The sequence below is a fragment of the Oryza brachyantha genome, chromosome 9 (assembly GCF_000231095.2).
Source record: "Oryza brachyantha chromosome 9, ObraRS2, whole genome shotgun sequence".
NCBI lineage: Eukaryota > Viridiplantae > Streptophyta > Magnoliopsida > Poales > Poaceae > Oryza > Oryza brachyantha.
The window spans coordinates 4,652,496-4,679,318 of NC_023171.2; the positions used below are offsets into that span (position 1 = coordinate 4,652,496).

The following is a 26,823-nucleotide window of genomic DNA, read 5'->3' on the forward strand; positions in this document are numbered from 1 at the left end:
ATTTTATACATGTTAACTTTACGTAGGTAAACTTTATATATGTAAACTTTATACACATAAACTTTATATATGTAAACTTTATATGTACATGTAAACTTTATACACGTAAACTTTATATATGTAAACTTTATATACGTAAACTTTGTACATGCAAACTTTATAAATGCACACACATACATACATATAAAAATTACATATACACAAAAAATAATAAATATAAACTTAATATATAAAAATCTTTGTACATATAAATTTATACATGTAAACTTTATACACGTAAAGTTAAAAAAACTTTACACATATAAAATTAAAAAAAAAACGTTGTTTCAGGTGAGGCGTCGGCCCATCGACTTGGTGGGCCTGTTGAGCCGTCCAAGGGCAGAACGAGGAGAGGAGGATGAGTGTTCGCGCGGCCCCATCATGCGTGGGCGTTCGTGCATTAGCCTTTTCGGTTGGCATGGGCACGGTGGTCCGAGCACGCCGTCGGGCCGACCCGACATGACCTGACCATTAATGGGCCGTGTCTGGGCTTTGCACATTGCGTATGCATAAGCACGACACGGATTGTTTAACGGGCCATGATTAATCGGGCTTGGGTCGGGTCGTACAGCCGTACAGTACGCTTCTGCTCGTCGAACGCCAGTGAAACAGACCAAGGTGGCATTTTTCAGTTTTCAGTTTTCACCTGCCTCGAGCCCCTTCACCGGAGTCCTCGATTCTGCAACCCAACGGCTCCTACGTCTGATACTCTGTTCTACCACTGTCGGCATCGTCACCCTGACAGACAAAGTAAGGTGCCATTTAGATCACGGATTTTTTTAGTCCCTTATCATATCAGATGTTTGGACGTTAATTATTAGTATTAAATATAAACTGATAATAAAATTAATTGCATAAATATAGGCTATTTTATTAGACAAATTTTTTAAGCCTAATTAAGACACAATTAGCAAACGTTTACTGTAGCATCACATTCACTAATCATAATCATAGACTATCGTCTCGTAAAATAGTACAAAATACTGATTAAATTTTATTGACAGTCTAAACTTGAAAAAAAGTCAAGATCCCAACATCCCATAAAGCGACGCCCTTTTTACCTCCTCGCCTCCGCTAGTCCACTTCCACTCCGTCGCTAGCTCTCGCCATTTGTGGTGGGGGAAAGCGAGCTTCGAGCTCGCACTCACCAAACCAAGCTCACTCACCTCGTCCCGCTGACCAACCTCCCCGAATCCCACCCAAAGATCCAGTCTTTTCCACCCCCAAGAAGGTAATTTCCACCCGCCGGCGATGGGCGCCTGCGCGGTGCTCCTGGCCGCGCTCCTGCTGGCCCTGGCCGCGCAGTGGGTGCCGCCGGCCGCGGCGGCGGTCGGGGTGAACTGGGGCACCATCTCGTCCCACCGCGTCCCGCCGCCGGTGGTGGTGGACCTGCTGCGCGCCAACCGGATCGGGAAGGTCAAGCTCTTCGACGCCGACCCGGCCGTGCTGCGCGCGCTCGCCGGCAGCGGCATCCAGGTCATGGTCGGCATCACCAACGGCGAGCTCGCCGCCATCGCGGGCTCCCCGGCCGCGGCCGACGCCTGGGTCGCGCAGAACGTGTCGCGCTACGTCGGCCGCGGCGGCGTCGACATCCGGTGAGTTCCGGCCATTACAGTCTTTCAGATCCCCTGTTGTGATGCTCATTGGGTGGCTAATGTAGGATTTTTTGGACTAAATATGCTTCGATGGATCTCTTTAGTTTTACTCAAATATACGTTTTCTTGCTTTAGCCTATTTTGATTGCTTTATGTCGAAGATCTCATTCACCTTTTGGTACACATGAAGATTGATTAGTGCTTTTATTGATTCATTAGATTGCAACTTTAATTTGGGATTGGATGGAAACCCGCGCGCGTCTTCTTGATTTACTTTAGCTGTAACTGCCCATAGACGTATTGGTGGAAAAAAAATATACTGATAGTGTTATTTTAGACATACCAATAGTTCCAATTTGTTAGCTAGTTTATTTTGGGATTGGCTAGTATTACATTGATGTAGTTATGTCATTATGTGTTGCTGACTAATTATCGTATGAATTTTATTCAGATATATTGCTGTGGGAAATGAGCCGTTCTTGACGAGCTACCAGGGTCAATTCCAGTCATACGTTATTCCAGCAACGACAAACATTCAACAATCGCTGGTGAAAGCTAATCTTGCTAGCTATGTGAAGCTTGTTGTCCCATGCAATGCTGATGCTTATCAGAGTGCTTCTGTTCCATCACAAGGGGTTTTTAGGACTGAACTGACTCAGATTATGACCCAGCTTGCCGCTTTTCTCAGTTCTAGTGGAGCACCATTTGTGGTCAACATATACCCATTCCTCAGTCTCTATCAGAGCTCTGACTTTCCACAAGATTATGCCTTCTTTGAGGGATCTACTCACCCAGTTGTAGATGGTCCTAACACATACTACAATGCTTTTGATGGCAACTTCGACACATTGGTTGCTGCGCTGGGTAAAATTGGATACGGACAGCTACCAATTGCAATTGGTGAAGTTGGCTGGCCAACTGAAGGAGCACCTAGTGCAAACTTAACAGCAGCAAGAGCATTCAACCAAGGGCTTATGAATCGTGTTATGAACAACAAAGGAACTCCGCTCCGTCCTGGTGTACCTCCAGCTGATGTCTATCTTTTCAGCCTTTTTGATGAAGAGCAAAAGAGCATACTACCGGGGAACTTTGAGAGGCACTGGGGGATCTTCTCATTTGATGGACAAGCCAAGTACCCGTTGAATCTTGGTTTAGGCAATGCAGTACTAAAGAATGCTAAAGAGGTGCCATATCTTCCATCACGGTGGTGCATCGCAAACCCTGTCCAGAATCTTGATAATGTTGCAAATCACATAAAGCTTGCTTGCTCTATGGCTGATTGTACCAGACTCGACTATGGAGGGTCATGCTATGGAATTGGAGAGAAGGCCAACGTTTCTTATGCTTTCAACAGCTATTATCAACAACAGAAGCAGGATGCTAAGAGTTGCGATTTCGATGGGCTTGGGATGATAACTTACCTTGATCCATCCATGGGTGAATGCCGCTTTCTTGTTGGCATTGATGATAGTAAAAGTTCTGCAGTTGCCTCCTGTGGCTGCGGTTGTGGGGTTTGTTGTGGGGTATGGGTTTTATTTTTCTCGGTGTTCATGTACCTTAGAATGATGGGTTCTGTCTGATGTCGAAAATGATTTGCTAGGACACGTGGGCATACTTTGTGTGCCTTTGTGACATAGAAGTATTCTTCACTAATAGATTTAGGAAAGCACGGCATTCTAGCCATATATGAAAATTAGATTGTGTGAGATTAGGAAAGGAGACATTCTAGCAATATATATATGAAAGTTGGTTTGGTGATGAAATTTCTCTCAATTCTGAAGAAACATATTCTTGTCAACACTTTAATGGTTCTTATTTTAACGGGTGTTCTTGTACCTCAGAATGAGAATTAGATTGTTGAATGATATATTAAAATTGATCTGCTGCTGAAATTTCGCATTTGCCATTCTAAAGCAATATGTATTTCAAAAGGAAACGATACCTTACAGCCTTGAGCTGTTGATGTACTCCAGCATCTTAATAAGCTGATTTGGAGGTGGTTCATTGGTGGATGCCAACATTATCAGGATAAACTACATGTTCACTGACGAGCAGCTGAGTACAACATTATTTCAGTATACTTTATTTCATATTTCATATTACTGACTAACACAAGCTTGAGTCATGTTTTTATCATTCAGCGTGATGATGGTGGTGGAGTAGGAGGGCAGCAGTTTTCCCCGCAGCAGGCATGGCCACAGGTCACCTTTGGATGCTGCACCAGCCAGCAGCACCTGCAAGCTGAAAAGAAATGATTCCAAGATGAAAGTTCACAAAAAGGACATGAGATGATGCTAACATCCCAACTGCAGAGGAGCATGACTGACTAACTGCTAAGCTGCAATTTTGCCTAAAAGAATCAAACTTTCAATGTAGAGAGCACCTAACTGACATTATGATCAGCATGTTATGACTTCAGGAACACTTAAGAAAAATCTTAAGACTAGATAAAAAAAACACGGAATTTCCTCTTATTTGACATACGCAGTGAGGCCGTGGTGGTGGTGATGAAGAGTGCAAGCAGCATGAGCCAGGACACAAGGGCAAGAATTGTGTTCCTCCTCATATCTGTTGTTCTTTATTTCTCTCCTCTGTTGATACTTCAGAGTGGAGAGAACTTTCATGAGATTTGCAAGCAAATACGGCAGTGCTATGAAGTGTATATATAGTGTACAGGATGATTTAGTTAACATTTGTGATGTGCCATGCCTGAAATTTTGCGATAAGATGTAGCCGTTTTGCTGGACTTGGAATGGTCCATTGTTGTGGGCGCTGTTGGACGCAGATGTCATGTTCTGTCAGTGTGGACTACAATTTCTTTCTTGCTTACGTGCAGATCTTTGATCCAGATCCTGTGTAGTTTTCCTTTATTTTAGCGATGAATCAAACATCCGTGGAATTCCAGCCAATCTTAACATAAAATGGTGATAAGGTAATAATCTATGAGCTCAAAAGTGATAGGCCAGTAACTGAAAATGTATGGCACGCCAAACATCCTGTGATGCACAAATTGCTTACTACATTATGGGAGCAATTTAGCATTGGCCACAGAGTTGTGCAAAAAAGTATGGCATAACACCATAATGCCAGGTCATACTTCACTTTCGCCCTCAAAAAGTCTTAATACTAAATGAATACCTCGCGCGTTGTTGCGGAAGAGCTGTATAATAATATAGTAGATGTGAGTTCTATTATTTTTTCTTGCCTATTATACGATATTTTTATGTGTTTATATTTTTTTTTGTTTCTATATCAATTATCCATAAGTTATAAATAATTGGGTTGTATGGTATGTTTTTTGTTAGAAGAGATATAATTTACACTTTTGGTGAATCATTTAAAGGCTAAAAACAATTGAGATGATGCCAAAAGATGCAATTTACACCCTTTATGTATCATCCTAAGGCTAAAAACAATTGATTAGATGATATGGCTTGATTAGATAATAGAGAATTAGCATTAACTATACTTAGTGGATATAAACTTATAGATTGAAGGGATATAAATCGTACTACCATTCCGGATAACAGTATTACAGCAAAATAACAATGTTAAAAGACCTAATACTTTGTATCTCAGAACTTTTCACTGATAACAATAGTACAGGAAGAGCGCAATTCAATTCCAACCTGTGAAAGACTATTTCAGCAATCACAATTCACAATGTAGATACAAATGGATCTCATACTAGAACATTTTGCATTACAGGCAACGCAAATAGTGATGAAAATTTAGTGATGTCCATGGAAGGTAGGCCTTATCTTCTACTCCGTAACTGCTAAATACATCAAATGAAAATTAAGAAGTATATGCTTCCAACAACTCATCATACTCAAGAGAAAAGGGGAAATAAAAAAATCAAAATCAGCGGCTGCCTGCTATATCCATTAAACAGCTTGTAGCTGACTAAAAAAGGCAGCAGCATCTATTAGACTATCACTTGCAGTCAGTATGTTAGGAATGGGAGCAATTTTATAATCTTAAGAGGGTACCAGGAGGTACCACTGTTTTCTATGTAAAATTTGATATCTCTTGGTATTTTAGATACTAAAAAATATCAAATTTTATATAGAAAATAATGGTATCTCATGGTAACTCCTCAAGGATATGAAAAATGCTCTAGTAATAGAGATCTATCTTTAAGCAACAACAATAATATACTCTTCTTTTGGGCATTTTTACCATTCTTGAAAAGTACCAAAAAATTTTAGTACAAAATTTTGGTACCTTAAGATATATTGTATTTCGAGTTATTAAATTTTTACGCTGAAAAATATGGTACTATTTCAAAGATATTAAAAAAACTCTATACTCTTAACTGGCCACAGTTTTCCAGAGAATCTCACGCCTCAGGTTGCCCGCATAAGTAGAACCACCATGATGAACATACAGGTCATTACGAAACCCATAAACCACTGGAAATAAGTCGTTTTGGAGGTAAACGAATACACCTCCACTGCTCGTGCATTTGCACGGCCAGTGCCTATCAAGCTATTTGACACACCCCTTTTAGTTGAGTCAAGTGTCTGTAACAAGAGTGAGAGTGAATACTTTGATGATAATATTTTTTAAAATTTTAGTCCATGATCCTTTTGCACCACAATGTGACAATTTGTCTACACAAACCATGCTACTAGCTGTGATTTAATAAGTCCTACCTGTGATCCAAATATCTCCAACATAAAATGTACTTTTTTTTAATTCAATTGGTGGCCCCAATTACATTCTTAATATGAGAAATTTAGAATGGATGCTGAAGAGAATATGTATGAAAGAAACAGAGGTTGATGGGAGGGTGGTACAGAGTTGAGTCTCTGACAAAAAGGTGCACATGTCGAAGAGTATCTATACTTCACTTACCGAGTGATAATGTTGTTAACGCCAAATTTTGGCAAATGACCGTTATGAATTAAAGTACGATTAAAGACCGAATCGGATAGAAGAAAGAGAACCAACTGGAAGAAAAGATTGAAGACAATATGAATTAAGTCAATGGAGTCTGAATCGGACAAGTAGTGGAGTCCGATTGGACCCGGAAGCTTAGAGATAGATTCGGTGTTAATCAACTGTCCATGTAAATTAGTTAGCTTTTATCTTAGAGTTTGTTTAGGATTTTTATATCTAATTAGAGTCCGAATGTAATAAGTTAGTTATTAATACGGATCCTTATCTGGTTAAGTTAGTTAAATACCGGGATATAAATAGCTGATCCCGCGACTTTGTACTATCACCATTTAGATCAACTACTCAACTTTGGCACATCGCTAACCTTCTCGACTACCTGAGCTCTTAGCGCAAGATTTGTCAGCTTCGCAATGTCAGTTCAAGTTCGTCAAACCCGTCGATCGGCTAGAACATGACTGTCTCGATTAAGTTCGATCTCCTACCTGGCCGGTTGACGGTTTACCTGAGTTCTTATTGCTATTTTGATCTAATCGTATCTTGGAGTACCGATAGGTTCTCGATCAAGTTCTCACAAGTTACTTTATTTAGCTTGTCAACATGAATCTGTTCAACTTGATTCTGTCTCGGTTTAATCCGATCAATCTAGTTGATTAGGTTTGTGTTGTCAGATTGGCCAAGTGCTTGTGACGGCTTATCGCTAGAGTTCTAGCCAGCATTATCCTAAGTAATTCGTCACTTATTTATTAGACTTACCGATCTTCATGTTTCCTATAGTTATATTGTGCTCGACTACATACTGTCTCTGTTAGGTCCGATCTATGTACGTTTAGTCCGATATGGCTATAGGAACTCGTCCGATTGGCTAAGATTAATAAGTGAGATGATGGATTACGTTGGTATGATATCTAATTACTCATACACTGCAATGCTTTATCGGTTTTATGCATGCTCACATTAGACTTGAATTGTCTTGGTTTGTTCCGATCTTCTAGGTCTAGCAAGGTCTAGCATGAGTATGTATAAGTTTGGTTATTGTTGCTTTGTACTAGTAATTGCCATATTAGTCCAATCTACTTTGAATGCTATGTTTAGCTTCTGACTGTACGTGCGATAAGCACCAGATCGGTTTGATCGACTGGTTAATCTTAAGACATTCTCAGTTAGGTCCGATCTTTTAAGATTAACTGGTCGATTGAGCTATTTCGTGATTATACTACTTCTGATTCAGCCGATTGAGCATATTATTATCTAGCATCATGAAATTCATATAAAGTCGATCGTCTAGTTCATCGGCTAGGATCCTAAAACGGTATTGGCTATCCGGCCGATAGCGATTTTGGGTTTAACTGCTTTTTCATGTTATATCTTGTCAGTTATAGGATCAAACTGACTGACACATCCATCAATCTAAGAATTAGTTCCTACACTGAAGTAGTCTTAGAGTAACTCCCAGGCCTTCGTGTGTGACACGTTGTTGTTATTTTCACCGTCAACAAATGCAAAAAATTATGTAATTCAGTTAGGCTGTTTTAAGGTGCTCCTTCTTACCTATAGGGTGGTAAGAGCAAACAACAAATCCTAGCCATTGAATTTTTATTTGCTTTCTTAGAAAAAAATATTTTTATTTCAATTCAATAAATTACAACATACAAGGAAATTGCCAATTGCCATAATTACTCTTTCTAAATTTAAGCATGCATGCATGCAAGAAAGTTAAAGCCACAGTCATACAGTTGACGTTCATATTTATGAATTTAAATACTATATATTTTGTTTGGTTGTTTAAGTTGGACTAGCAAAAAGTTCTAAAAAATGGTAGTAGACATTGAAATGGAAATGCGTCCAAATGAATTTATAGTTTAAAAATCTCAAATTCTAAACATGCAAGAGAAATAAAGTACGATTTGGCTTTCAAAATATTTGATTCTTTTTATAATCACTTGAACTTTTACATATTCTAAATATTCATGTCCTATGTTATCAAATTTCCTATGGGTTTTGATCATAAAATTTAAATTTCTCGTATTTACATATTCAAAGTTTAGATTTAAAATTAAGTACTTTTGTGTATTATATAATTCAAATTTAAAAACGTAGGAACTGTGATTATTAAATCACTTACTTGCCATATTGTACAGAATACTTTATATAGTAGCTTGACATAGTTGTCTCTTTCCTTTTTCTTTTTATGTTCTTTTACCTCCAATGAGGTAAGGCTAATACTATCCATTGGATTAATATGTAATGGATGGTCTAAACAAGTTTGGAGCATTGTAACAAAATCCGATTCAGTTACCAATACTTTTCCTGGAGATGCACGAAGCTTAGGTAGTTTTGCATTTTCTTGATTAAAAAACACATAATCTGTTGCTCTAAATTGATGCAGCATTATCGCTTATCAGCAGGTGGGAAAATAATTCAACTCTACATGGTAAGAATGTTTAAATTCAGTTTCATGCTTTCTAAATTAGAACATAGTATAGCTGACATTATTTTCGTAGCGTATATAGTAAAAATAGATCTGTTAAATGCAACATGGAGTTGTCATTCAGAATAATTGTAGAAGTAGTGAAAAGACTTGAAGGTTTGCCGAGTTATATCCAACTGAAAAGGTAATGCACATTCAGTATCAACAAAAAAGTCTTGAAGTCTACCTTCTCTGTTGCTTGCACAGCCTGGTTCATCACAAGATTGCTATCCTTCAGCTGGCGTGCTAATTCAATATTTTCATCAGTCAAATATTCTTGCAGCTTTCTGGCATGACCCAAGATGATGAAATTAATAAAAGTACAATCAGTATATTTGTCAATTTATGCTAACGTAAATCTCTCATGGCAAGTGTTCATAAAGAAAGAAAGAAAGAAAGAAAGAATGAGAAAAGGATAACATAGTATTAATAAAAAGTAACAGTTGAACCAAGAGAGCTCCTGGTTTGTGCGACCTGATAAAGAGGACGAAAAATGGTTACTGGTAAAGTGTAAAGGAGAGTTTAATAGTTTTGAACATACTTATATTTTTCAATTTGAGGCTGATCTGGTGCATCCGATCTAAGAGGTTCTCCAACATTTCTTTCTTTTGCGAGGATAGGTTGTTCAGCCTCTAGCTGACCTATGCTAACCATAACAATTAGATGAATTACCCAAAAAAGAAAAGGTTCTCCAACATTTCTTTCTAAGAGTTAGTACATGCAAGGGAACATAATTAGCTTACGTCAACGGCCTCCTCAACTCAAAGGATACGACTATTGGACTTGTAATTTGTTTTGCTTCGAGGTAGCTTTGTGTAGGACCGAAATAGAGTTAAACAGACCTACCAAGGGGGTGAATGGTAGGTAGAACCAAAACCCAAAAATGTTTTAATGGAAATAAAAGATTACCTCTGGTTACGCCACTCCTGATATTACCTTGTGTTGACGTCGAAAATGCGATCCGATGACGTGTCACACACGAAGTCTTGGGAGTCAATCTTAGACAGCTCGTCCATGACCTAAATTCTTAGAATGATGTGCGGGCGTGCCAGTCAGTTTGATCCTGCAACTGACAAGATGAATAGTAAAGCAGCCGATAGGCTATCAAGCCGATAGGTGACTAAATATCCAGTCGATCGGATGTTGATGCTGCAATGGTTAGCCGATAGGATGAACGACCAACTGTAAAAAGCTTGATCGGCTAGAAACTTGATAGCAATAGAGTTAACTTAAATATTAGACCAACGTAATACGCCAAGTTACTTATTACTCTTAGTCGATCGGACAAGCCCCTATAACCAGATCGAACTAGACATACATAGATTGGACTTAGCCAAGACAGTATACAGTCGAGTACGATATGATTATAGAAAACATGAAGATCGATAAGGCTAATAAATAAACCGACGAATTACTTGGAATAAACAATGAATCATATGTTACAATCGACTAAACCCAACTTGCATGTAATTCTTGTAAGCCGATGCAACATAAATAACTGTCGATTTAACTAAATCAAGCCGATTGGTATAAAAACAATGCAGTAAGACAATCGGCTGCTCTATTGATGTAAATATGATAAGCATGTAGATCGGCACAAATCATCGGCTATAGACGACGGACAAATAACCAAGATCTACAAAATACCTAGCCTAGTGATGTACACAGGGGTGGCCCGATCTTTCAGTGAGTTGTGATAACTACGATTTGAGAGAAACGTTGACGATCCGACTACAACTAGATGTTGTGTTGCGCCTTAGCGATCGATACACCTCTACTTGGGTTGTTGATCTTGCCGGTGCAAATCAATCTTATTCCTGCCAGCAAATCAAAGAAACAAGCAAGAACAAGATAAAAGCAATCTGATATTGCAAATAGGAATTGAACACAAATGATAAGTGGGGTTCCGAGAACAAGTATCCGAGTGGTTGTGCCAACACACACGTGTACAAGCAAGTAGCAAAGGCTAAACTTTAATCTATCAAAACCCGAGAAACCCTGAAGGGGTACCTAGCTATTTATAGGGGTGGGAGGACGACCAAGGGTGCCCTAGGGTCGTGCTCCACTTGGGCCCCTCTTGGGCCGGGGTCCCAAACGAAGTTGCAAGCCCATTGGCCCAATATAGGTGACACGGCACCTTGTTTCTGTGATTGCTACCAAACGAGATAGAATTTAATGATGAGGCTGGATTCGTTGGAAAGAGGATTCCAAGATCTTTTCATGAAGTACTCATGGAGCCAAAACAGAGATCGTTTGCAAATTTGGCGGCCGTTTGAAGTCAGCAATGTGCCGTGTGGCCGAATCGGATTCCAGCACTTGATCATCTTCATCTTGATGTGAGTAATGGTTGTATCAATGGTGGGCGTGGTCACATCATCCTCCCCTTCTTCTCAGAAAACCGTCCTCGGTTTTTTCATGTGGTACTCTTCGCGAAGTGCGTGATCTTGCCCATAGAATTGTGTACATGAAATGAGCCGCAATAAACTTTTGTCATGCAATATAAAAAATTCTTTAGTGAATAGTTTTAACGTCCAATGAAACGAATGTAACTAGTAATTAGAATGCACAATATAGTGCGTACGAACTACATTGAAATTAGTCTCTTGTAGCTCATCTCGCGCCCATTCTTTAGAAATTAAGTAACCACTTGATATGTTCTCAATGGTGTAGGGCAGCAACGTTGAGCGATATTGTCGCTCCCGTTCTTCAAAACTAACCTGTTTCGTCGAAGAAAAACATGGAAAACTCAAGATAACATGATTAGTCATAATTTCACTCACTAGCCTATTGTTTCCTTTTACAACTATATGCTGCTCCAAATTTGAACATATGTAAACTTTGTGCACCAATTATTTACCATGATCATTATATGTACCAAAGATATGAAATATAACATTAGTTGAACATGGCAAATCAGACTTAGCAAATAATTTCTCCTTCAAATTATCGAGCTCACAAAAATCATCAAATAGAATATAGCCCGATGTATTTGAAGAAGATAGCAATTCACGTTCCGCTACTTCGTTAGCAATGTGAATAACATGCATAAAATAAGCACAATAAGAATTATCAGTTGGAACAGCATGTTCATTCACTAGTTGTGGCATTGATATTAGTGAAGCATTATCGCATAACTCTTCTTTATCACAAGAAACATATTGCAAATCAACTTGTGACAAAGACAAATCAGATGTAGTTTCCACCAAAGTATGCTCTAGATTAGCATGGATAGTGGACAAATATAATTCATCAGAAGCACACTCACTTTGAATAATTTCCGCACCATTTAAGTTACCTTTGAAGCTCTCTTCAAATAACGTAGACGCATCAGCCTCCTCTTTTTCCTTCATGAGCGATGGAGATGGCGTCTCGATCATGTTGTTCTCCTCCTTTGGGTGAATGTTCAGAGCTCCCTGCAAAATGTTAGTGACATGTGACACAAGAATAGCTTGTTGCTTTATTGGGTTCTCCAAAAGTTTTCTCTCAACATGACAAGCAAGCATAAATAAATGGCTTATGTGATTATACGTTACATTAGCAAGCCCAACTTGAACATTGGAATTAAGCCCTTTTAAAAATCTAGTCATCGTGTTCTCATTGCTTTCTGTTAACCCACTATAAGTGATGCAAATTTTAAACACATGAAAATACTCCCGCACAGTTTTGTTACCTTGTTTTAGATGTTCAAATTTCTCACGAAGGGTACATTTGTAATAAGAACTCACGAAACACTTTCTCATCATGGTTTTGTATTCATCCCAAGTTTCAGGTTTGTTACTCAGATAACTCCACCAAAATAATGCAGAACAGGTAAACTTATTACTAGCAGCCTTAATCATTTGAGCATCAGAAAAATCATAGTTATCCAATTCATTATCTACTGCTAGCTCCCAATCAATATATGCAACAAAATTATACTTTCCATCAAAAGTTAGCAAAAGAGACTATACTCTTGCAAGATTATAGTCATATACCTTATATGCATCATGATCACTCCTCATGTCTCGACGAAGATGTCGATGTCGAGCAATGTCATCTCCAACAGTCTTGCGTATCCCTGTCATTGTTAGTAGAAAACAAGAAACATACACAAAAATATGCACGTTCCTAGTAACTACTAGGCAGTGGATGCTTAAATATCACACACACTCAAGCTTTTAGCCAAGCTCTTATAAGATCTTACCAATGCAAGCGGAATGGTGACATACCCCGACTCAACCAAGTACCCCAATGGAGGTTGGATGTATCGATGCCTTAGCAAACATTTGCTGTACGACTGTAATCAAATCTGTGGAGCTGTGGGTAGGCTTAAATATGTAGCAAAGAGATAGTAAATGCTCAAATCAGAAATGCAAAGTTGAATAATCGTTCAAAGTCAAGTACCGTGCTGGTCCTAGGCTAGAACATACTAGAGACGCGAGCCTAAACACAAACGATACCACAAAATAACACAACACAACTCAAGCATCACTCTGATATATGAAAGCAAACCCAAAGATACAATATGTTGTTTTTTCTCTTCTCTTTTCTCTTTTTTTGGTGCGGCTTTTCTTCTTTTTTTTTGCACCTTTCCGCCTTTTCTTATTTTGTAATATATTTTTTTTGAATTTTTTTTACCAGAACAAACCAAGGACCAAAATGCAACGTTACAGGGACTCAAAAGTAAATATTAAAAATTACAGGGACCTAAATGCAAAATTGTCATCCAAAAATTTGATCTATAGAAAAATGGAATCCTGATGACACGATGATTCCGTTTTTGCAAACGGATCTCAATTCCGACAACAAATAATTTTTTTTTCCAAATTTGTATGAGACAAGTTGAGAGCTGGAGATGGATTTTGGTGGAAAGGAGGTGTTCGGTGAAGAGGAGAGGGGGAGATCGGTAATGAGAGGGGGAGATCGACTGAGCCAAAGAAAGGAACCTATCTTAACCAATCTGAGAAGAAAGGAAAATAATCCAATCTACTATTTTCTTTCCAAATCAATCAAACCTGACTACTTCCAAATGCGATTGCTAATTCACCTTCCTCCTCTCATGCACGACACAACCACTGCCAAACAGAAACACAACCTCGGCAAACCTAGATGCAACTCCCAAACTGACCACGAAAAATTCCCGAAACCACAAAAATAGAACCATGGCAGCGAGCTGATTCCGTTTCCGTAGGTCCCGATGAAAACAAAGACATAACGGTGGCGGCGACAGGGATGGTGCTAGACGTGACAGAACTCAAAACTCTAGATGTACTAACCCTAAGACCAGCCACACGACTCGACAATGCATCGCAAAACTCAACAATGCAAAAACTGAAAAGAACAATGCAAGGCACAAAGATGGCTGGGTAAAGGATGAACTAATCTAATCTAATCTAATCCAATCTAATCTAATCTACTATTTTTTTAGCTATTTTCTTGTTTATGGGAAGATAAAAACTCACCGAGCAACGAAAGCTCTGATACCACTTGATGTACACGGGGGTGGCCCGACTTTCGGTGAGTTGTGATAACTACGATTTGAGAGAAACGTTGACGATCCAACTACAACCGTACTAGACGTTGTGTTGCGCCTTAGCGATCGATACACCTCTCCTTGGGTTGTTGATCTTGCCGGTGCAAATCAACCTTATTCCTGCCAGCAAATCGAAGAAACAAGCAAGAACAAGATAAAAGCAATCTGATATTGCAAATAGGAATTGAACACAAATGATAAGTGGGGTTTCGAGAACAGGTATCCGAGTGGTTGCGCCAACACACACGTGTACAAGCAAGTAGCAAAGGCTAAACTTTAATCTATCAAACCCGAAAAACCCTGAAGGGGTACCTAGCTATTTATAAGGGTGGGAGGACGACCAAGGGTGCCCTAGGGTTGTGCTCCACCAGATTGGGGTGCACTCCACTTGGGCCCCTCTTGGGCTGGGGTCCCAAACGAAGTTACAAGCCCATTGGCCCAATATAGGTGACGCAGCATCTTGTTTCTGTGATTGCTACCAAAACTAGATAGAATTTAACGATGAGGCTGGATTGGTTGGAAAGAGGATTCCAAGATCTTTCCATGAAGTACTCATTGAGCCAAAACGGAGATCGTTTGCAAATTTGGCGGCCGTTTGAAGTCAGCAATGTGGCGTGTGGCCGAATCGGCTTCCAGCAGTTGATCATCTTCATCTTAATGTGAGCAATGGTCGTATCAATGGTGGGCGTGGTCACCTAGATTACTAAGAATAATCGTAGAAGATCGGACCCAACCGAGACAGTTCAAGATTAAACCTAGCAATGTCAGGATAGATACTGAACAGATCTAGATTGCTATCAAGCCAATGAGCCGATGACTGGTGACTTATCGGCTGTTACTCCGATAAAACAATGAACAAAATACATTGATCTGATATAAACCATCTGACAAACGCAATCTACTAGATCGGACCTAACATAGATCGCCCAAAGTAGATTGAATATGTAAATCGCCCAAAGTGGTCGACTAAATCAACTCAAGATATAGAAGTAACTCAAGTTGAAACTGATACGGTAACTAGTAATCACACAACAAAATTAAAAGATAGGATCAAACCGAGACAATCCTAATCTAGCAGATGCGATTACCATGGCCCGGCGGAACAATGGACTTACCCTCCGTCGGAGATCGAAGCGATGCAGCCCCGCGTCAGGTGCCAAGTTCCACCGGAGTTGAAAACCTTGGACAAGAGGGTGCCGATGCGCTGAAAGTAGTTGATCTAATTGATGTGTAGATGATTTACAATGACCTTAGACATATATATTTATACCCTTGGGTGTATGCTAATCTGTGTCGGACACAACTCCTAATAGATAAAAAGAAATAACAAACTCTATCTCTAACCCGACATGGTTTCTAACAGATAAAAGAAAACAAACAAGTCACGATCGGACTGTAATCTCTTAGAGATAAAATCCTAACTAACTCTAACTACTACATAAAATTACGCCGCCACGCCTTGGTCTTCACGATTCCCTATTGAACTCGAACTCTTCCGAATAAAATTTGTATCAGCGATTGCACCTTTCCTTATCCAAATCAAATACGGGAATTTACCAAATTTTGGCGTTAACACATGCCCCCCAGTTTTGAAGTACGAGAGCTCATGCTTCAAAATTATCTTCTCCGCTCTGGCTTTGGCAACTCCAAAATTCCTCTTGCAATCGGCTTTCATGAACCGATAGAGTTTGAACGAGATGGGCCAAACTTGCAAATTCATGGCAAAAGAATTTGTCTTTGATTGGTTCTAGTAGCCCTCCGAATGCAAGCTCCGCCAACTGTTCATCATTTAGGCTCAAATTATAGCATCGGCTACGAATATTACGAAACTTTTGTATGTATTCCATAGTCGATTCTCCTTTCTGCTGCTTAACCAGAATTAAATCCATAAGTCTCATCTTATCCGTGCCAGCAAAGAAGTATCTGTGAAACTGTTTTCCCAAATTGGCCCAGTTTCTGATAGAATTTGGAGGTAATGATGCAAACTATGTGAAAGTCGATCCAGAAAGTGACAGCGGGAACAACCGAACCTTCAGGGTGTCATGAGCCGATGCCTCTCCACATTGTGCTAGGAATCGGCTAACATGTTCAATTGTAGAAACATCATCTTGCCCTGAGAATAAGGAGAATTCTGGGATCCTATATTGGCGTGGTAATGGAACTCTATCAAACCACGGAGGATATGGACGCCAATACAGATCTATTTGCTTTTTTGGTCTAATTCCAAATTGTTCCCCCGTTATCTCAACAACTTTATCGGTCAACTCATCTTCCTTTGCATCGTATTCACCACGCCGATACTGATGAGGTTCTTCTGGCCAATGTTGCCCCCGCCCCCGAGTTGAACTCCTTGAGCAACGTATTCATCAAGCTTTGTCTTGATCAAATCTTGCAACATATTCATCAAAACTCCAGATTAACCGAACAAAGCACGATGAATTGATTTATTAACCGCATCTTGAAGTGTTTCAGTCATCGGATTCGGGAGTTGAATCTTCTGAACTGACCCCTCTGGTGTCATGATGAAGGATTGAAGACAACACCGTTGAAAATCTGCCACAGATTGCTGCACCAATTGCTTTTGTTCTCCCGTCAAATCTTACATTGTGACTGAGTTATTGCCATTGATTTCTTCGGAAGACATCTTCGGCTTCTGATCAGACGATTGTTTGTGAGTAAAATAGCACACGTGTCCCACCGGGCGTGCCAAAAATGTGTTGACGTCGAAAATGTGATCTGACGACGTATCACACATGAAGGCATAGGAGTCAATCTTAGACAGCTCTAGTGCAGGACCTAAATTCTTAGAATGATGTGGGGGCGTGCCAGTCAGTTTGATCCTGCAACTAACAAGATGTACAGTAAAACAAGCCGATCGGCTATCAAGCCGATAGGTGACTAAATATCCAGTCGATCGGATGTTGATGCTGCAATGGTTAGCCGATAGAATGAACGACCAGCTGTAAAAAGCTTGGATCGGCTAGAAACTTGATAGAAATAGAGTTAAATTAAATATTAGACCAACGTAATACACCAAGTTATTTATTAATCTTAGTCGATCGGACGAGCCCCTGCTAGACATACATAGATTATAGAAAACATGAAGATCGAACTTAACCAAGACAGTATGCAGTCGAACACGATATGATTATAGAAAACATGAAGATCGATAAGGCTAATAAATAAACCGACGAATTACTTGGAATAAACAATGAATCATATATTACAATCGGCTAAACCCAACTTGCACGTAATTCTCGTAAGCCAATGCAACATAAATAACTGCCGATCTAACTAAATCAAGCCGATTGGTATAAAAACAATGCAGTAAGACAATCAGCTGCTCTATAGATGTAAATATGATAAGCATGTAGATCTGCACAAATCATCGGCTATAGACGGCGGACAAACAACCAAGATCTATAAAATACCTAGCCCAGATTGCTAAGAATAATCATAGAAGATCGGACCCAACCGAGACAGTTCAAGATTATACCTAGCAATGTCAAGATAGATAGTAAATAGATCTAGATTGCTATCAAGCCAATGAGCCGATGACTGGTGACTTATCGGCTGGTACTCTGATGAAACAATGAACATAACACATTGATCTGATATAAACCATCTGACAAACGCAATCAAATAGATCGGACCTAACCGAGACATTACTAGATTGAATATGTCAAACAACAAATATCAAACCCACGTGGATCGTCCAAAGTGGTCGACCAGATCAACTCAAGATACAGAAGTAACTTAAGTTGAAACTGATACGGTAACTAGTAATCACACAACCAAATTAAAAGATCGGACCGAACCGAGACAGTCCTAATCTAGCAGATGCGATTACCGCGGCTCGGCGGAACAATGGACTTACTCCTCCGCCAGAGATCGTAGCGATGCAGCCCCGCGTCAGGTGCCAAGTTCTGCCGGAGTTGAAAACCTCAGACAAGAGGGTGGCGATGCGCCGAAAGTAGTTGATTTAATTGATGTGTAGATGATTTATAATGACCCTAGGCATACATATTTATACCGTTGGGTGTATGCTAATCAGTGTCGGACACAACTCCTAATAAATAAAAAGAAATAACAAACTTTATCTCTAACCCGACACGGTTTCTAACAGATAAAAGAAAACAAATAAGTCCCGATCGGACTCTAATCTCTTAGAGATAAAATTCTAACTAACTCTAACTACCTGATAAAATTACGCTGCCAAGCCTTGGTCTTCACGATTCCCTATTGAATTTGAACTCTTTCGGATAAAATTTATATCGGCGATTGCACCTTTACTTATCCGAATTCAATACGGAAATTTACCAAATTTTGGTGTTAACACTTTGGTTACGCCGGTCCTATGCCACCAATCTGGTTACGCCGCCCCTGAGATTAACTTGATCGCATCGCTCCAGTGCCACCGATCAGATCACCGAGATTAACTTGATCGCGTCACTCCAGTGTCACCGATAAGATCGTCGAGATCTAGAAAAATACCGATAGATAAAAAGCAAAATATGTAGATTAAATGATCTTAACTTTATTGCTTCAACTGATATTTACAATTTTATGCACCAACAACACTTCTCCAAAAATTATCTAGAATCAACAACTATTATCTAATTTTCTAATTCTAAATCTCACAAAAATCCATCTAGGACTCATCTCTTACTTTCCTAAACAAATTCAACCAGCCAAAACCAAACCCCTGCGCTACAGTCGCCCGTGCTACAGTAGCGGACCCGAACAGCACCCAGCTGCTACAGTAAAAAAACCGCTACAGTACACCATGTACTGTAGCACCTCTTTCCATTCCATTTTCTTGGCAATTTCTTCGGTACTCCTATGGCGCTTCCCCATGCAACATGTAAAGCTCGTTATGACTCTATCCACACACAATATCTATCTGGAACGTTTCCACTGCTGCTCGTTATGACTCCCATGGCATCTTTGATCGTTCGGATCTCAGCTCCTTCCTAAGCTTAGTCACGATTCCACTGCTGTTGACCGATATTTATCATCGGGAATCATGATTCTAGTCTAACCATGTCAGTATATCACATGACATCCCGATCATCCAGACCTCGTTTTCTCTCTAAACCTAGTCATGGTCTTTAACATTGACCACAGTTGACCTCTAGTTGCCTGAACACATAGAGACAAACCAACCGTTTTCGGACAGAGATATCACAAACTGACCCACGTTAGTCACACACTCACACTAACATCATAAGCATTTCCAAGCCAAAATGTATCAACTTAAAAGCTAATTATTCATCCCAAAATATAGATAATGACTATGACCTTACACTTTGTTCTTTTCTGATGGCTTCAACAGCCTTTTAATCACCAAGCTGAACCAGCACAAACATAATTAGAGACAGTGTCTACAAACATGCCATATGGTCACAAATAGTGTTTTGCATTCTGGTAACTCCGCACCTAATAAGGCTAGATTTATACAGGGTACATAAATAGGAAACATAATTTCAAACTACTTCTATTCGAGGTTGGAATTAACAAAGTAGAGACTGAACGGAAAACATTAATTTGACAGTGTTTTGCATCTACACTGAAGAGGCGTTCTGTTTGATAGATATTTATCTAATCTAATCTAATAATAATAATAATTTAAAGTCTTGAAGAGCGCTGGGATTTGAGGCCCCAGAGCGGATCGCTGGCGTGGTCGCTTCCTTGTGCTGCCACGTGTTCGCCGGCACTGTTTGATGCTCCTTGCGCTCTGTCCATGGTGTGCCATGTGGCTGCACGGTGGGGTCATGTGTCCTGCTGGGTTTTTCTCTCTCTCCGTGTGGTAGTTGTTTGCTCTCTTCCTGTCTTCTTTTTGCCTCATGCACTGTCTCGTACACTGTTTGTCAGCTTTTGGTTGCAGGGTGCATGCGCTTGCTGTGGCCTCTCTAGTGGTTGTTTTAGTATGGGTGAGCGTAGACATGGTTCATTGCCTCGGTGTCTGCTTGTGCTTTTCCTTGTTTTTGCTGTCTAGACCTGTTCTATGCGTTTTGCTATGTCCTCTCTTTTCCTTTACACGTGTGTTCTATGCGTTTTGCTATGTCCTCTCTTTTCCTTTACACGTGTGTTCTATGCGCTGGGTCTATGGGTCCATGTTTTTTCCCCTCTCATGGTTGGCTGTGCTGTACAGTGATCTCCCTAACCCTCCCTCTCACCGGGATCTAGCGGCGGCACGGCCGAGGCGGAGCTGGGAGGAGCTCGGCTGGCGGCACCGTTGTCCTCCCTCTCAGCGTGGATCCGGCGGCGGCGTGGCTCCCTCTCGGCGCAGATCCGGCGGCGACACGGCCGAGGCGGACCTCGGGCGGCACGCAGCCTCGTCGGGAGGGGCTCGGGGCGGCGCTTGGAGGAGCTCGGCGGGCTGCACCGTCGTCCTTCCTCTCCGCGTGGATCCGGTGGTGGCACGGCTCCCTCTCGACGCAGATCCGGCAGCGGCGTTGCTGAGGCGTGCTTCGGGCGGCCGCGCGGCCTCGTCGTGGGGAGGAGCTCGGGCAGCGGCGCGACTTCGCCGGTAGGAGCTCGGAGCGACGGTGCGGCCCACAAAAGTACGCTCTAATCCTCCGTCCATCTTCTTTGTCTCTCTCACTCCCCATCTTCATCTGCTCGGGTGCATCGCCGGCGATGTCAGCGGTTGAACGGAAGACGGCATGCGTGAGCACCGAGAACTGGTGTATTGCATCCGCCCTCATGTAGATGTTGTTGGAGAAGGGATACGCTGCCAACGCTACTGTAAGAAACCCTGCTGAGATTGAACACCCTCTGTTCTTGTTTTTTGCAATCCTGCTTTCATCCAGATTCTGGGGTGAAATCTTTGTTCAACGCTAGCATATAGTACCAAATTTACCGAATTGCGTCATAGATAACAATTCTTCTACTTTGCAGGTGGGCACATTGAACGCCTTCTTCCCACTCTGGCACCATGTTTCCCTTCATTCATCAAGTGGTGATCATGCACTGATCTGCATGTCCTAATTGCAACATTTTTTTTATATATGCAATAGTAGCAACCATGAAAATGAAATGTAGTAGTTGGAAATCGATTAATTCCAAATATTTGTTGCAGGTGGCTCCTGTTTGAGCAAAAGAAACACATGGATTCCAGAACAGGGTCCATCCAAAGAATCTTTAAATCTCAAATATATATGTTCTCCCTGTTCATCATTTTTCAAGGTCACATGTTGGAACTAGGAACATGCATGCAGTACAATCTTTGGTCATGGTAAACCAAAAGCATATATTATTTGGTCCCCACTTGTGTCACAAGAATAATATGCCAAGTAGTACAATCTTTGTCTAAAACAAATTGGGGAGTGATGCACACATGCCTCTAATAGATAAGCATGGCAGTTTTCAGAATTTCGTTAGGAGATGCAATTGAAATCCAATAATCCGTGTTGAAAACTATCAAGGAGAGAAAACAAAAAAGGAATAAGCATAATGCTTGTTTGGAGAAACATTTATTAGAATTTTGTGATGAAAAATAAAGACTTCAAAAAGGAAACACTGGATTAGTGGTTAAGATCCCCCATGCATGGACCCCTACCCACTATAACTTGCACTGATTTAAGTTGTGAATCAAATGCAGTTGATAAAATATGATCAAGAAAAATGGACCAAAACTCCAATTATTATCCTTCCCCAGATTATAATGCATAATAAACATAGAACCCTTTTATGAAGAAAGTTTAGCAATCTCTTAATGCTAATTAAAAGTCTATGAGATATGGTTTAAAAAGCAGTCTAAAGGAACTGCTTGGCAGGTATTAAGATACAGCACACAATAAATTGACTTTTGTGAGGTACTGCACTGAAACGTCTGAAGTTCTACGGTAACTCAGATGTAAACTTTTGATAACTTGTTGGTAGAGGCCAGCAACAATGTGGAAAGCAAATCATGTGGGATGTTTCACTCTCAAGACGAGTCAGTTCTGGTGGCTGGGATGCACCCCATTTCTATCCATTTGGTAGTGTGAATCTCTTCTAGCAGACCAGTCAGCATACGTTGTCTCCGCTGAATTTGGCTTTCGCTTGTTTGATGACTGTTCTTACAGATAGATCACATTAAACCATTAAATCTCAATGTAAATAGTTCATCAATCTAATAGGTTTATTCCTACAACTCTTTCCATCAGGTGGCGGCTTAACTGCTCAGTTATCTAGGTCAGCTCCTGAAAAATCCAAGGAAGTTAACACACGCAGTCGCAATACTGCCTTACAAATCCCGCTGAAACGACAGGATACCTCTCACTATCTGCTGTCCCAGTCGATTCAGCGAAGAATATAGGGACCCAATCAGAGATGTAACTCTTGCATCTTGACTGCATGTCACCTCCTGGTCTTCTCAGCATCCTCTCTTTTCTGTCAACATTTTGTCTTACTTAGCTCATATTACTTAGGGGTTGTTTAGTTTGCAAAAAAATTTTGCTAAAACATTACATCAAAACTTTAAACACACATTTAAAATATTAAACTTAGTCTAATTACAAAACAAATTTCAGATTCCGCCTAGAAACCGCGAGACGAATCTTTTGAGTCTAATTAATCCGTCATTAGCACATATTGGTTACTGTAGCACGTATGGCTAATCACGTCCTAATTAAACTCAAAAGATTCGTCTCACTATTTCCTGCATAGCTGTGTAATTAGTTTTAATGTTTATATATATTTAATGTTTCATTTAGATGTTCAAATATTCGATGTGATGTTTTTGGAAAAAAATTTTGGGAACTAAACAGCCCCAACTCTACTTAAATTCTTATGGCAGGAAGGACAAAACATTATAGGCTTACACCAAGAAAGAAATGCATCATCTGAAGACTGCCAGAAAGAGCTCACTACAAAGCTCTGATGTTCTGAACATTGTTGCTGGCCTTATTTGCGTAGAACAAGCTTGCTATAATGCTATCCCATCCCCAGTCGTTGCTTTGGAGAATGACCTGACCTTTGGTGGCCCCGGACCTTGGGTGGAGGACCGGACCCTGACCGGCTCTGAGTAGCTTCATGTGGGATGTACTAACCTATAGGAGCGAGCATGGTAGCATCTTTCCCCGTAACCTATAGCAGGTGACTAAATCAATACGTGTGTGTGTGTGTATATATATATATATATATATATATATATATTATATGGCTTCTCGGTTGCATCATCTAAAGATTAGTGATATTTTACTACCTAATTTGCATCCGTTTATTATTTTCCATATTCCTTTCTTGTTCTCCCTACTCCTTTGTCATCACAGCTGCACCGTTAACTTTTGGATGTATATTTGATCGTTGGTCTTATTTGGAATTTTTGTGCAAATATACAAAATTATAAGTCATGCTTTAAGTGTTTTTAAGTAATAAATAAAATCATATTAAAATAATTAGGTTTCTCATATTGTCAGTTCTGGGCGTCCAGCCCACCTACACGTACAATGGTCAGCAACTACCATCTGCGGATGCAATTACTAACCAGGAGGCATTCATACTCTTGCAGATTTAGTATCCACGAATGTCTAAATTGAAGAGAACAGGAGAAATTGAGAACAATGGTGTGAAATTAGATGAGTTTGTTCGAACAAAGCAGGTTATGTAAGGCAATATGATCTCCATGCCGCTGTTATGCTCGACCTCTTGGCAAGATTTGAAGATGTTAGCAACAGAGCAGGTAACTAAATCAATATGTAAATTACTAATTTCAGGAAATCGTGGCCATTCTTAACTAAACTCGATAATTGTCTTGTATAAACTAGAATAATGAAGAAAGTAATTAATGGGAGGAGGGGTTACCCCTGATGGACTGAGAAGAATATATGAAGGTAAATACTAACATCCTCCCTGCCCCGCAAACACAGGAAATTGGTTCCATTCCAATATCCAGCTCTAAAAACTGCCAGGTCAGATTGCTAACGGGAAATTGGTGGCGTGTAAGATTCAGGTTTGAGCTGTTTGGCAATCCGTAGGTATGCTGGCCTTCAATTTTGTTATAAACTGCACACACTTTTTTCTTTCCTAAATTTGCTGATTTCTGTTTACTTATGCATGTAAGTTAACCAGGATATCAATTTCTCCATTCCTGTTAGATCAGTACATGACCTATGTATTCATACTAGAACTATCAAAAAAATATGAGAGAATTCCCTATATGCCACTGAAATTATACCCGGTTCCTTCTATGCCATGCAAAAAATCAAACTTCCCTCTATGTCATTTACTTTTTTTTTTCTTCCTTATATGCCAGTGCTGTTAACTTTTCCATCCAACTCCGTTAACTTATTTTTCTTATGTTTATTCTATGCCACTACTAGCCAAATTACCCAAAACATATAATTAAAAATTGATATTTTCAAATAAAAATTGAAATTAAGACAGCAGAATTAAAATTTAATATTTTCGAATACAATTTGAAAATTAATATTTTCAGATAAATTTGAAATGACCCGCAACATAGAATTGAAAATTTGAAAATATCAATTTCTGTACTTTCAATTTTTCGGAGATTTTCTGTCTCTTTGTTTACCCGTTTAATTTTTTTCAGAGGTTTTAAACCATTTTAGTTTTTGGAATTTTTTAGAAGGTTTGAAAAAAGATACCCATGCTGTGATAGTTAGAGATCGAGGTCAAATATAGTTTTTCAGAGATTTTCTATCGCTTTGTTTACTCGTTTAATTTTTTTAGAGATTTCAAACCATTTTAGTTTTTGGAATTTTTCGAAAGGATTAAAAAAGATACCTAGGTTGTGATAGTTAGAGACTGAGGTCAAATATTGCTCTTCAGTACTCTTGAAAATAGGAAAATTTGATATTTTTCAAATTTTCAATTCTATGTTGCGGGCCATTTCAAATTTATCCAAAAATATCAATTTTCAAATTGTATTCGAAAATATCAATTTTTAATTCTGCTGTCTTAATTTTAATTTTTATTCGAAAATACCAATTTTCAATTCTATGTTTTGGGTTATTTGGCTAGCAGTGGCATAGAAGGAACGTAAGCAAAATAAGTTAACGGAGTTGAATGGAAAAGTTAACGGCAGTAGCACATAAGGAAGAAAATATTAAGTGAATGGCACATAGGTAAGTTTGATTTTCTGTATGGCATAGAAGGAACCGGGTATAATTTTAGTGGCATACAGAGAATTCTCTCAAAAAATATGGAATGTGTGACTGCTTAGATTTCAATGGTTACTGTAAAAGACACTACAACATTTTGTGAGCCCATGATTTGTGCAATAAAATTAGATAAGAATCAAAGAAGTTTAAATAAGATCAGTGGTATTTCAGCTGCTTATTTTTAGACTGCACCGAACAGCCATAGAATAATGGTTGTAGCGTGATATAGTTATCAATTGAATTTACATGGTGATGACAACAAGAACATTGATTAGAATAGTGCTCTTTTTATATTTTATTGGTCATTCTGACGAGCGGTCCAAGTTTTGTATATTTTCTGCTTTGTTAATTGACACCTGTCGTTTATTCTCCATTTATGCGGCAGGGTTGATCAAGATTTGATGTTCGTTGGTTGTGCCTGGTGTTCATTTGTGATATTGGATGAATTATTCAATTTTCGTTACTGATTGGGAGAATATTGTAGGGCACATGTTTAGATTGTTTACTTCCTTTATGGAATCAATCTTTGCCGATTATAAGAATACTAGTATGTAATCATGATGGCCTGAATTTGCCTATAGCTTAGCAGACGAAGCAAGTTCAGATATTACCATGAGAATGCAAGTTCGAATAATCTGTGCCTTTCATTTCTGCATGAAAGAGAATGTTATCTAGGCTATGATATATTCCTGTAGCTTGGCAGATGAAGCGTCACAAAATAATCCCTGAGGGCTATCGATGAATGCTAGTCATGCAAGTCATTCTTTGGATTAAGGATAATCGGGGAACTAACATAGGCCACAAGACAAGCACCTTACATTCCTTTTTTTCACAACAATTACATGTAAATCCTACCAATAATAGGCTGACTTTTGATGGCCAACCACTATTACATTTTTGTTTGTAACTGTTGTTCACAAGGTTATATATATATGTGATAGATAGCAATTAACCTAAGTAAAAGCTGCAAGTCTATCATAAAAAAAGAGGTGATCATTTCACCATTATAACTATAGATAGGATGGTAGCGCACGAACGAAGTGCGCGTTCCACGCTAGTTATTTCTATACAATATGAAATTAGAGCAAAAGAGTTGATAAACGTGGACGATAGAATTCCGTAGCGTCTTCGGCCCAAACAGCGAAGGGCGTGGAAATAGCTTCGCACCTTTTGGGCCCGGCGAGAACTTCGCTG

General features: G+C 39.6%; 2 protein-coding genes and 1 long non-coding RNA gene across 8 annotated transcripts; 2 read left to right on the forward strand and 1 right to left on the reverse strand.

Annotated features, from left to right (window-relative positions):
* Positions 1-1,117: 1,117 nt before the first annotated feature.
* On the forward strand, positions 1,118-3,397 carry LOC102716441 (glucan endo-1,3-beta-glucosidase 5). Its single transcript, XM_006661003.3, has 2 exons — positions 1,118-1,634; positions 2,086-3,397. The coding sequence occupies exons 1-2, from the start codon at positions 1,291-1,293 to the stop codon at positions 3,212-3,214; spliced, it is 1,473 nt and encodes a 490-aa protein (XP_006661066.2). The 5' UTR covers positions 1,118-1,290; the 3' UTR covers positions 3,215-3,397.
* Positions 3,398-5,983: 2,586 nt separating this feature from the next.
* Positions 5,984-13,070, reverse strand: LOC121055323. Its single transcript, XM_040527546.1, has 7 exons — positions 12,981-13,070; positions 12,302-12,419; positions 10,745-10,823; positions 9,750-9,815; positions 9,548-9,652; positions 9,194-9,293; positions 5,984-6,160 (listed from the first exon to the last, which is right to left on the reverse strand). The coding sequence occupies exons 1-7, from the start codon at positions 13,068-13,070 to the stop codon at positions 5,984-5,986; spliced, it is 735 nt and encodes a 244-aa protein (XP_040383480.1).
* A 7,297-nt stretch (positions 13,071-20,367) lies between these two features.
* Positions 20,368-26,524, forward strand: LOC107305013. 6 transcript variants are annotated; one of them, XR_001551116.2, is made up of 8 exons: positions 20,368-20,451; positions 20,673-21,084; positions 21,168-21,268; positions 21,422-22,874; positions 23,304-23,602; positions 24,018-24,188; positions 24,274-24,483; positions 26,015-26,524. It is a non-coding gene; the product is annotated as an uncharacterized LOC107305013 (long non-coding RNA). The 6 variants fall into 6 exon arrangements; XR_001551115.2 differs by lacking the exon at positions 20,368-20,451 and having other exon boundaries at positions 20,472-21,084; positions 26,015-26,523; XR_005812465.1 differs by lacking the exons at positions 20,368-20,451; positions 20,673-21,084 and having other exon boundaries at positions 21,092-21,268; positions 24,274-24,339; positions 24,418-24,483.
* Positions 26,525-26,823: the final 299 nt, after the last annotated feature.

Coding starts and splice junctions, on each gene's coding strand:
- LOC121055323 (XM_040527546.1), bottom strand. CDS start 13,070: ATGACAGGGATACGCAAGACTGTTGGAGATGACATTGCTCGACATCGA. Junction 12,420..12,980: donor GTGATCATGATGCATATAAG/GTATATGACTAT, acceptor AACATTTTGCAG/GGAGCTCTGAACATTCACCC. Junction 9,816..10,744: donor AAGGCGCAACACAACATCTA/GTTGTAGTCGGA, acceptor TCCTACACAAAG/CTACCTCGAAGCAAAACAAA.
- LOC102716441 (XM_006661003.3), top strand. CDS start 1,291: ATGGGCGCCTGCGCGGTGCTCCTGGCCGCGCTCCTGCTGGCCCTGGCC. Junction 1,635..2,085: donor CGCGGCGGCGTCGACATCCG/GTGAGTTCCGGC, acceptor AATTTTATTCAG/ATATATTGCTGTGGGAAATG.